Source organism: Watersipora subatra, chromosome 2 (genome assembly GCF_963576615.1).
Source record: "Watersipora subatra chromosome 2, tzWatSuba1.1, whole genome shotgun sequence".
Lineage (NCBI taxonomy): Eukaryota > Metazoa > Bryozoa > Gymnolaemata > Cheilostomatida > Watersiporidae > Watersipora > Watersipora subatra.
The window spans coordinates 64546544-64558579 of NC_088709.1; the positions used below are offsets into that span (position 1 = coordinate 64546544).

The following is a 12036-nucleotide window of genomic DNA, read 5'->3' on the forward strand; positions in this document are numbered from 1 at the left end:
TGATCCCCTTCCTTGCCTGGCGCGGGGTTTTGGAATTCTGTTCTTACCTAGTTTATCAACAAACCATGGGAAACCACAGTAAGAAGACCTTTTCAAAATTAATTTTTAAGTTTACCTGATCACACAACATAAAAAAAATTATCAAGGCATTAAAGATGTGGTTGCGTCAAAAAATTCGATTTAATGAAATTAAAACCCATAAAAGGCTAAAACATCAGCTACAATTTGATGCCATTTTTGTCTTTGTAGACCAACCCTGTCCAGAGATATATGCGTTTGAATGTGGCCCTCTTTTAAAAAGCTCACGTTCCAGCGGGTGCTTCTTTCGTGATGTCACAAGCAATATATCTGAAAAGAAACCACGAGCGATAAATATGAGGTCGCTCCCTTAGCCAATCATCAACGCGAAATTTTTATATAGGCTGTAATAAATGTTATCACTCGTAAAACGTGTTGTCTGTGATCTCAAATTTAGGGATTTTACTCTATTATTAAATCGCATGGACATCGATATTTACTAAATTAATTAACATCGTTACTTTAATGAATTACTCGATCGACACGTTTTATTGGCGAACAACATACATGTAATAATGTTATTGTAAAATTGCTGTAAAGTTACGGCCAAGGTGACTCCGAGTTTTCTTGGCATCAGGTAGTTAAAGTTCTACGGAGGAAGCTCGGAGAATGGAGGTAAATTTATCTTTTACTTTGAGTCTCCTATAGAGTTTCCTGTTGAGTTTACATTCAGATTATATTTCCCTGTTTGAGGCTAAAATGTAATTTCCTGCGCGTGCGAGATACGTATGTACAGTAAGTTCTTGATTGCTTCTTTTTAATCTTTAGCATCTAGCTATACAATGGCTTAGATTGATGAATATACTAAAGGTAATATTTTAGTACTCATTAATACATGTACTAATTAATAAAATTATAACTTTTTGCTATCACTAATCATCGTTTTATATTTTTTTATCAGTTCACCTAGCTACATTCGCTTCAAATTTTCTGTGGCATCTTTATCTAGTAAATTAGATTTATGATTTGACATTAGATGTTCACTTTTCACTTGTAGAAAGTGAAGAAAATCGATTGATCAATGCAAATCTTCAATTTCCAGAACCAAAGCTTCGAGTCGTTGGCTTGGCGTACTTGTGCCTTTGTTAAACGTTTATTCATTTTTAAAATTACACTCGCAATCTATTTAACTCCCAATTTGGAAGCTGTCAATAGATCCGTTTTAGAATGACATATCTATGAATGACATATATTTATTGCATTTGTTTTACTGATTACAGAATGTTTGTCGTCCCACCAGCCGAAGAAGCTTTGTCAGTGTGGAAACTGCCATAAAGGGGAAAGAGAGACTTGAATGTGTGCTGCATAAACCATGATGTTTTGTTTGAGTTTGTTGCAGTAGATGAATTTGTCTTATTGTATCAGCTAAAACTATGTGAGTGGCCACGACTTGATGAATATTTTTACTAAAAGCTTTATGCCGAGATGAAAATATTTTTGCTTGTAAAAGTTATATAATAAAATAATATTGTTGAAGATAATGCAAAATATGATTTGCAGAATATTGTAGTGAATTGGATATGGTATATGGATGTCCGCAGAACTGGAGAATGTGAGTTCAAATCCAGTTTGCAGCAGACTTCTCATCCTTAAAACTCTATCCCTATCTATATTCTTTTCAAAGACGCGGCATGCTTATTTCACTTCGGTAGTATTCAGTAAGAATACTACTAGTAAGAAACTAGTACGTAGACGGTGTAGGCAATGATATACAGCCCCGCCCCAAGGATAGGCGACGGACATAATGTGGGCGGGACTTATGGGAGGCTGTATATTGTTAGTATGGGTAGCTGCGGAACTGTGCTGATACAAAGACCTTGTTCAACATAGTTAGCTTGACAGAATTACCATAGACCGGTAGAATTGGTAGTCGGTACCCAAATGTTTACACAACATTTGGAGATAGTGAATAAAACAAATTTTCAATTTTCGTTATTTGAGGCCTTTGAAACATTCATTATAATGCATCTGTAGCTGGATTTAAAATTTTATTCTAGCCAACATGAGCAAATACAGAATAAGATATATGCCAATAGAGCCGCGTAAGACTAGACTTTTATCGCAAATAGCCGATGTGAATACGAGAGATAGAGACAGGTTGTATAACGCGTGACATCATTTTGGGCAAGTCTGGGCACGTTTTTGTGGCCTGAGCGTTTTTACGGCGATCAGACTTTTTTTTCGATTTTAATCTTCAAATATCTTGGCAATGCGATCGCGTAACACAACAAACAACATATCAACTGATAGAGAAAAAAAAATGCTTTCTTTTAAGATCAACTCAAATTTGACGCAACCACATCTTTAATTAATGTTGCCCCTGTGAATACACATTAAAATGTAGTAGTATTTTGTAATACCGTTTTTGCTAAATGTACATTCTAAAGCATTCTAGAATAATTCTAGAGCATTACTACATTTGTGCAATTTTATACAAGTGTGCGTGTCGTACATTTAATACCTATTTTGGCAAGTTTTAGGTGTTCGTTATTCAAGTGCGTTCAAAACAGAATACTGAAACATTAAAAATATTGTCTATGTCCATTTAAGTTTTATTTTCTAAAAGTATAATTGACTGCTTCGCTGGGCAACAGATTTTAGCATAAAATACCTGGTATATTAAAGTAAATGCTGCTACTGTTTCACATAAACTATTATTACATAATTACTAATAGCTATTAATAATTGTTTATTAATAACTATTAGTAATTTGACATTGTGTAGAACCTTTGTCCCGCTTATAAACGTAAAGGGCATGATCTGAATCAGAGTCATTGCCTAAGTAAAAGGATTACTATTCCCTGAAATTTGATATTACTATTGTCATAACACCTATTTATTTATCATCTTAAATACAAGTGAAGTAAGGTGTCATCAACATTTGTTACTCAAATCAGAATACAACTTGTCGCTAGCCAAATATTCCAAGCTAGTGATTTCATTAGTTAAGGGATGCAGACTTTCAGCCTATATAGCAAAACCCATTTTATGTTGTCAAGCGGTGGTTCTTTCAATAGTTGTATCAACTCAATTCTCTAAAGGCCTTTAGTAAAATACTTTTAGAGCCATTTCATCTGATATCTTAGGCTTATATGCTACCATAAAAACATTTATCTAAACGCTAATACTATTTTATATTGTATTTTCTTTATTCGTATATATATCGATATATTTTACATAATGTTTTGGTGAAAGGAAACACAGATTTTATGCAATTCTGCTTTTTTGGTTTGATATTTCTGCTAGAAGCTAACTTTACTAGCAGAACTGTACTTGCGGGTTTTTGTCTGCGATGGTAGCAATATAAGTGCAACATGGCTTCTAGAGTGTCATTGCTATCATTTAAAGATTTTGAAAGGAGTTTATATTCCGGTTATAAAATTTTCTGTCATCCGTTTCTGGGACAGCCTAGCTATTGTTCAGTAGTAACCTTTTGTAAAATGCACTTTTTAATCCATAGACTACTTACTCCTGTTTGGGCACAAGACCTTTGCAGTTTAGCGAATTTAATATTTCGTTACTAAATAACCTACAGAGGTGTACAACTGTATTTTAACATTTTGAAACTTTTTTTAAAGTCATTTTTAAATGACCCTCCGCCTGTTTGTGAAAAAAGATTGATGCGTTGATAGTAACATCAGTAGGTTTCTCATTCTTGAGGGTGTGGTTTTTGTTGTGGGGTTACTAGACAAGGTTTACCATTGTTTGGCTCCAAAAAGGTAATATGCAGATAATTGCATGCTAACAAAATTATGTCTATCAGCCTGCTAACAAAAACCACAAAATACATTTTTACCTACGACAACCACAAAGCTGAAATTAAATGAATTGATTAAAATAAGTGCAATTAATTGTAGAAATACTTTATTATGTTACATTGTTGGAAAAAACAGTTCCATTATCAAAAAGTCTAAAGTTGCTGGTTCAAAATTGTGTTAGTGCTTCAAAGATAAAGATTTGCTCTTATGAATGAGGATCCTTCTTCTCAAAACCTTTTTCAAGCCTTTTGTATCGTTTGTCTGCTAAATGTTGTATGCTAGATAGAACACTCCTTTCGCGCGTTAAATACAACCACATTTGTTTGATATTTGTGGAGGACACCCCTGTCGTGTGTTAGCTGCAACCACATTTGTTTGATGTTTGTGGAGAACACTTCCTAATGCTCACCCAACACAAACTCCCTAATGCTCGCCTAAGAAAGAAAGTCAAAGTACTGTATTTAGCCTACTGCTCAATGAATGATATTAGTGCATTTTTAACTGTTATTCATTGCTTAGTCATGTAAGGTCAGTTGCCAAATTTATGTGTTACAAATCAATGTAATTTTCAAGTCAGAAGAGTTGTACGTAAGCAAGGCTTAATAGGATTTAAGTTTTCTTCTTGTAGACAAATAATTAAATGGGTATCGTTCCCTAGTATGTTAGTCTGTAGATAATTAATTTAGCGCCAAAGATTAACACTTACCACTATAAAAACTAGATTAGTAGGCCTACTCCATTCATGGAAAGATAATGAAATTAGAAAACGAGAGGTTTAAAAGCTCTTAAAAGAATTAATTTTTTGCAGATTTAGTACTTTTAAGTGACTAGCTATAATTGAGACAAGATCAGTTCATTCTAAAACTATACTGATCACCATTACTTACCTCTTTAGTAACAAGCTAGTTCTTCAAAAGTGATTGATTCATGAGTCATATCATTAGAAGTCACATGACTTTATTGTCTTCTGAGGTTGGATTTTCCAACTAGAGCTTGCGTAAAATGAAACTGCTCCTATTCAACATTGTTTGAAGTTGCCTTGTGATAGTGTTCAAATGTTGGATTAGAATTTTGTATCAAGAGAAACTGCTTTCCTTATTAGGTATATCAGTAGTTGTTCAATACACTCCCACAATAGATTAGTTATTTTTTCAAAATATTAAGTAGCTACATCCTATTTTATTGTTAGTGCTAAGTCTATGAACATTGCGGTATGTAATTTTTATGTAAGGCTATGATATTTGTATTCATCATTCTATTACATAGATATAGTAAACCCATAGTAGGGTTTACTATATCTATGTTCTATTTCTAGTCAACCATTTCTTTTGCTAGACGCTAAGTAAAATTTCCGTTGAGCTGATGCCACAAATAGCTCCATTTCAGCTATAATTTTGCCACTAATACTTATGCACCGTCAGATTGTTTTGCAAAAGGTCTTGTCAATGATGTGCATCTTTTTAAAACTTTGATGATTGCATTTTCTTTTCTCAAAATCAGCTGGTTATAGTAACCGGTTAAATAGTCTATTCAACTAATGAGAATTATAGGTTTACAAAGGGAAATGTGAAGATTTAAATATTATTTCTGTAATTTACTGAAATACATTAACCTGTATTATATATCTACACTGTTGTGCGAAATAAACTGGTTGCCTTTGTTCATTAAACAAATTTTTCAAACTCATTTATAATTTTTTCTTGTATTTTGTTACCAAACAAATTATATATTATAATTATATAAATTATATACCACTAAATTCAAAATCTTATCAAGATTCGGAATATTCATCAAATAATGTGTAGGATGCACCTAAATCGGATTAGGGGCAGTTTCTCAGACCAATGTAATAAAAATGATCAGCTTCCATACCATGAGATGATTTCTTTGCTCTAAAACTCAAACCTAATATAGTTCAAAGAGTTGTTCAAGCTCTATGACTTGAAATAAAGAATGAAAGTGTATGTCGTGAGATCATATCTGTACAGATTGTCATCTTCAACCATTGCAACAATAAAATGTGCAGAATTTAGCCTATGCAATCATTCAAGCTATTCAAGCTGTTCAGGACAAAATGAAAATTAATTTGCTATATATCATTTATGGCTATTGACTAAATTCACAATTAGTAACAATGTTTTAAATGAAAATTGTAGTTTTCTTACGAAAGGGTCCAGCTTATTTTAAACACCACTGTGTGACACTTGAGATATTTAAAAGGTCATTGGCTGCACTAGGGAAAGCATGTTATCTTAAAATGTTCACACAGTTTGATAGAAACCTTGAACTGTGATATCATGTTAACAAATATGGAAAAGATATAATATATGCATGTATTTTCATCGTATAGTCTTTGTCTATATTATTATTGGCTGTTGTCTGTTTGTTCGTCTTGTGCTGTTGTAAAGCACAGAGAATAAACATTTGCGCAGTTATTCATTGGCTTGAAAAGGTGACTGATTAGCTCAGTTCGTTAGAATGTCACTCTAGTAAACTGAATATAATGGGTTCAACCCCACCCTTCGTATTGACCACCATTTTAGGCATCTCATTAATTGCATGTTCAGAATTTTGTGCTTGTGGGAAAAGACACATTTAAAACAACCACTAGTGCAACAAAAATAAAAAGTTTGAACATCTATAATGTACTTTATAATTTCTGACAATTCAAAATTCACCTTTTATTAAACACGAATCTGTGAAAAATTCAGAATTTCAGAAAAAATTAACTCCAATATAAATTTTAATGTGTCCATTTATGACCACTGAGCCAAATATACATAAAATATTTTTAATTCGTCAATTGTGAAATTGTTTCAACAGAAAGTGATAGAGATCATTTAAAATAACTAATAGTAATAAGAACAAATACTTGGACTAATCCTTTTCATTTTAATTTTGATTATAAACTAGCCGAATGACAGCAGTAACTATCACTCAGTTTGCCAAATTTTTAAAATAAATTTATTTTTTAAACGCTCATGTGGTGTTCTCTTGTTGTTAAATACCATCCGTCTTATGGTTAAACATAACATTAATTTCGTTCTCGTAGGAAAAGAACTAACTTTCACAAAATGGTATCAACACTGTTTTAGGTTGAAGGTGTGCTATGGAGGAGAGTAGCTGCATAGCTCAGGTCAGTCATAGTAGGCTATTATTAATTCCTTCTTTAAAAATCTCATTTGGCCCAGCATTAGCTTGTTTTTACTCAATTGAAGCAGAAGTTGTAGTCATGAATAGGAGGCTTCATAATATAGTAGTGAACCACAATATGAAGCCTCCTACTCATGGTTGAATAGGAGGCTGGGTATTTCAATGGTTGCAATTCATTCAACCATTTGAATGAATTACAGGCTTAATTTTGTTGGTTACATCAGCCTGCTTTTTTCCTATAACTCTTACTGAGTGTTTGTGCTTGTTGACCACTAAAGATAGGCTCAACTTATTGAAGATTGGTGAGCAAGCTGTTAATAACTGTTTGTTGATGTTGTTCTTTTCTCTGACCCGAGGTGCAAGTGAAAACTGTAGCATTGCAGTTGTTGAATACCTGGCTAAAATTTTCAGCTGAATGTTGAAACACAACTATGCCTAAAAGAAATATATATATATATATTATATGCATATACATACAGTATATATATGGTATATATACGGTATATATCATATATATATATATATATATATATATATATATATACAATGTATATATTGTATATATGTACTGTATATATATGCCGTATATACCGTAAAACCTCTAATTGAACACCATGGCGCTCTATTTTCCAGCCTTTCCTCTATAGTGGCATCAATTGGAGGCGGCGTTCAAATAGAGGCAGGCGGTCTATTTTTCAAATGGCTCGGAATTTTTGGAAGTTAAATTTAGCCCTATCACGGGTGAAGCGAGTGTCACCTATACGTGTTTTGCTCTCTTTTTCCGGTGGAGTGACATTAAACCTTTTCAATGCAATAAATCTGCTAACTTACCTCCAACTTGTCAAAGATCTCTTCATAAATGTGCATCGAGAAACATAATATAATCGAGAAATATCTCTACCTGTTGATATGTATTGCTTGCAGTTGACCTGCGATGATATTATAGTCTGTGTCTTTCTTTCCAATTTGTTGACATTCTCAATTTTTATTTCTTTCCAAATTTGAAGACATATTTTTTATTTTATATCTATATTTAACATTGTTGAATAAAAGCGCATTGCCCTCACTGATATGCTTGCTACTGTTTGCAACCAAAACTAGCTTTTTATGTGCAATAAAAGTGGAGTTATGAGCATCGATTCATTGTAAGCCGTGTTAAAATAGCCCCAAAGATACTATTAAATAACATGCTATAAAACTGAATATTTATAAGTTATACAATAATAATTTATCAAATGATACAAATATATATTCATGAGCAAGTGACATAAACAAACCATACCTATATTATGCAGAAACAAAATTAACATTTTTAAAACAAAAATATTTTCATCATTTGCTCACATATCTGCATTCTGATTGTTGCTTTCGATAAAATGAACATCTTCTAGTTGTCCAATATCTTCCACAATATCTTCCGGGCTCAACTCTTCTGCACTGCTGAACTAGTCGATATTAGCGTCCAAACAATTTTTTGGCAAAGCAAAACTTTCACACGCCGCATTTAGCGCCAATGCAACGCGTAAAAGTTTGCTTGCTAAACGTATCATTTGATGCAAAACTTGCAAACCGGTTTTTATATGCATGTCCTTCAAAGTATTGGGACCGCGTTAAACAAGGAACTACTATTAGCCTGACAAAGTTAGTGGTTATGTCTATGGCGTTGCTTTAAAAGTTCCATTTACCATCGTGAAGTTAAACAGTTTTTTGTATATGTACAAGTACTACGAAGTATTAGGACCATGTTAAACAGAAACTACTATTAGCCTGAGACAGTAATTATTTCTATAGCGTTGCTTTAAAATTTCATCTACCATCGTAAATTTAAGCCGTTTTTTAAGCTACTTCGAAGTAGAAAGACAGCGTTAAACAGAGAACTACTACTAGCCTGAGACCGTTCTTGATTATTTCTATGGTGTTGCTTGCAAAGTTTTAACGAATAAACGAAAAGCTTTGGAATTGGACGAGAGAATTAATTGTTATTGATATAAGCAGTTTATTATTAATACGATTTTGTGGATAATTTTCCCCTGATCAGTTGATTTTATGGGCTCGTAAAAATCAAATAATTTCAAAGTGTCGGTCAAATGGAGGTGGCGTTCAATTAGAGAGTGGCGGTCTATTTTTTAACCCTTTTCTCAGGGTGGCGCTCAATTGGAGGTGGCGGTCAAATAGAGGTGGCGTTCAATTAGAGGTTTTACGGTATGTACTGTACATGTATACGGTACATATTTACTTTTATGGGTCAGTTTGTAATCATGTGTAAAATCAATAAAGAAAAATGTATTGCTATGTGGTGTCATAAACAGACAAACAAAAATTTATATAAGGAAGACTTGAAACTATCAAGTTTAGGTATACATTTATCTCTTTGACAAAAGATTAAAAGAATTAGCAATATAAAATATTATAAAATTAACAAATACAAAGCAGGCTTAATATTGTTCTCCAGATTTTCTAATTAAAATAGTAAACCATCTTGATGCTTCTCAAACCCATGTCACTTTGCTCCTCAGGCCGAGAAATATTCATCTAAGTACAAAGGCTATGTAATTCCATACGGCAATTCGGAGTATGTCGATAGATCAATGGTTAACCTGTTTCCTTGTGCTGATGAACTAAATCTTTGAAAAAAAACGCAGCCTTTTAAAAACTAAGGCTAGCTGAAGCAACCTTCACATTGATAGTAAAATATATCATTGTAGGTGGTCTTTCTCATAGACACTGATATAGGCAAGCACTTGACTGGGAACCCTCGGCAGAGCACTGCACCTCTGAGACTAGCTTGTCTAAGGTTTTTATCCACTTTCAAGTACAATCCAGCTTATCGGGATCTCAGATGGTCTTATAGATTCTATAGCCTGAGTAAATCTCAGCTGACACGGGGGAAGGCAGCGCGCAGACACGCGGCGTGGAAAGAGTTCACTACGTCTACGTTTGAAGAGTTTGAAGATCTTTTAGGTAAATTATTCCTTTTTCTGTTCAGTGGTAGTTTTAATCGATTTATATTAGTTAAGTATTTTTATTTTTTTTAAAACTTATTTCTTTATTTACATTTTCTTGTTTTACTTTATGATAAAAAAGAAAAGTAATGATATTTTTTCACAAAAATTTAAATGTTCTTTTTGTTAAGATGTAGCTGTAGACAGCTCTCCATTTTTAACAGCAAGATATGGTTTAAACTTGAAAACTTTTAGTGCTTCCAAATTACTCAAATTTCATTTTTCAGCAAAGTAAGTTGCAATATGTACATCTCGAGTGCATGAAGACGAACTCTGTAACATTTAATAAACTTAGGCGAATCCATGGGATTGAATCAATTACCTGCTAAATAAAGAAACACCAGATGAGTTGGAATTAACTTCATATCAAGCTAAGACAGCCTTTCGGTATAATTCTAAAGTAGAGTTTAATTTTATAAATTATTTCAAATTAAATTAAAACACGAATGAGCTTTGTGTGATATTCTTGAGTTAAAGTTAGTTTGTTTTAAGAAAAAAAAACTCTGTTAGCATGAACTATCACTATGTAGATTGTTTTGATGTTATTTTCTTGTTAAAGGTTGACTGGCAACAAAATTCACATGACAATTATTTGGTATCAAACGATTCACCATGTCTTACTCTGCTGTGTTGTAGGTGTGAAATATGTGGAAATGTGATTACAAGCTCTTAAAAGCTCAAAAACGAACAGTTAATCGCCGCCATCACGAAACCGCCGTAGATTGAAATCAGTTTATTTCTCTGATGTAGTCATTACATCTGGTTATTGTTTTGTCACGTGATGTTCTCACGTGAATTGAAAGGCCAATAAAAGGCTCAATATAAAACTTCTCGTAGCACTAGTTTATGACAAACACTTCGGGTTTTACCGAAGAGCCCTTACCAAATATAGATACTCGCTACTTTACAGTTTCGGCTTGGTCTAATCGTCTAGTCATAATCTGATCATGTGACCCATACTTCTTGCCAAACAGCGCGAATAATTTCTGCAGCATTTTCGACTATCACAGGTGACCAACAGACTCATCATGTTTATCAGAGGATGATATGCACTCCTTCGAGCTGAGGTTAAAAAATTAAACGAATTTTCACTGTAGGCTTTGAGATATCAGTGCTCAAGGGGACAGCATTACAATGATGATGAAATAGACGCGTAAGGACAATAGACATGGTTTTATTGAATGCGTGAAGTATATTTGTAAAAATATTTCGAGGAATGAGGTTGCATGAAAGTGTAACCAGAAGCCATCTTGTACAACTACGTCCCATTTGAGCCGTTTTGGAAGATTCTAATCTGTGGCGGTCTCATGATGGCTGCGATTAACTGTTCGTTTTTGAGTTTTTAAGAGCTTGTAATCACATTTCCACATATTTTGCACCTACAACACAGCAGAGTAAGACATGGTGAATCTTTTGATATCAAATAACTGTAATATGAATTTTGTTGCAAGTCAACCTTTAAGATAAGATAACAAAACAGGATACTAGCATGGCTCAAATATTAGTGACTATCATATTTTACTGCTATTAAGTTTTTTGTGATTTTGTTAAACTTTCAATCATTTCTTTTGATGATAGATTCACGCATAACCCTCCTATTATGTCATAGAATTGTTAGTATAGGTTCTAGAAAAGGTCAAGTTTTCCAAACTTTGGTATTGATATACCAAAGAACATGCAACCCCCTAAATATACCCTCAACCTATAGGACAAGGCTGCTGCTAGACTAATTTGTAAGATTATTTCCTCTGATTAGCCGTGGCTACAACGCATCAGATAGACAACAGTTTTTAAACCATAGACAAGCGTGTCAATATAGAATTATATGCATTTAGACAAATTATCAAAATATGACAAAGAACATCTAGTATTTAATGGCGTTTCAGGACTGAAGTTGACATAGGAGGCAGCAAACCCTTCTATGACATCTTTCTAAATGTTGAATCTTGTTGTTCTTGTTTGAGAAAGTAGTCGCCCAATTGTCAATTCACAGATAGGTTCTTTAGATTTCAATATTATTTGTAATAATCAATGTGTTCCTTTCT

The 12036-nt window shown here is 33.3% G+C and overlaps 1 protein-coding gene across 2 annotated transcripts in view; it reads left to right on the top strand.

Moving 5' to 3' along the window:
- Positions 1–6937: 6937 nt before the first annotated feature.
- LOC137387483 (treslin-like) overlaps positions 6938–12036 on the top strand; it is a 79885-nt gene continuing 74786 nt past the window's right edge. For both annotated transcript variants that reach the window (XM_068073914.1, XM_068073915.1), the window contains exons 1-2: positions 6938–6972; positions 9695–9950. In XM_068073914.1, the coding sequence (XP_067930015.1) occupies positions 6946–6972; positions 9695–9950 (283 nt within the window). In that variant the 5' untranslated portion in view covers positions 6938–6945. The remainder of the gene's footprint in view (positions 6973–9694; positions 9951–12036) is intronic.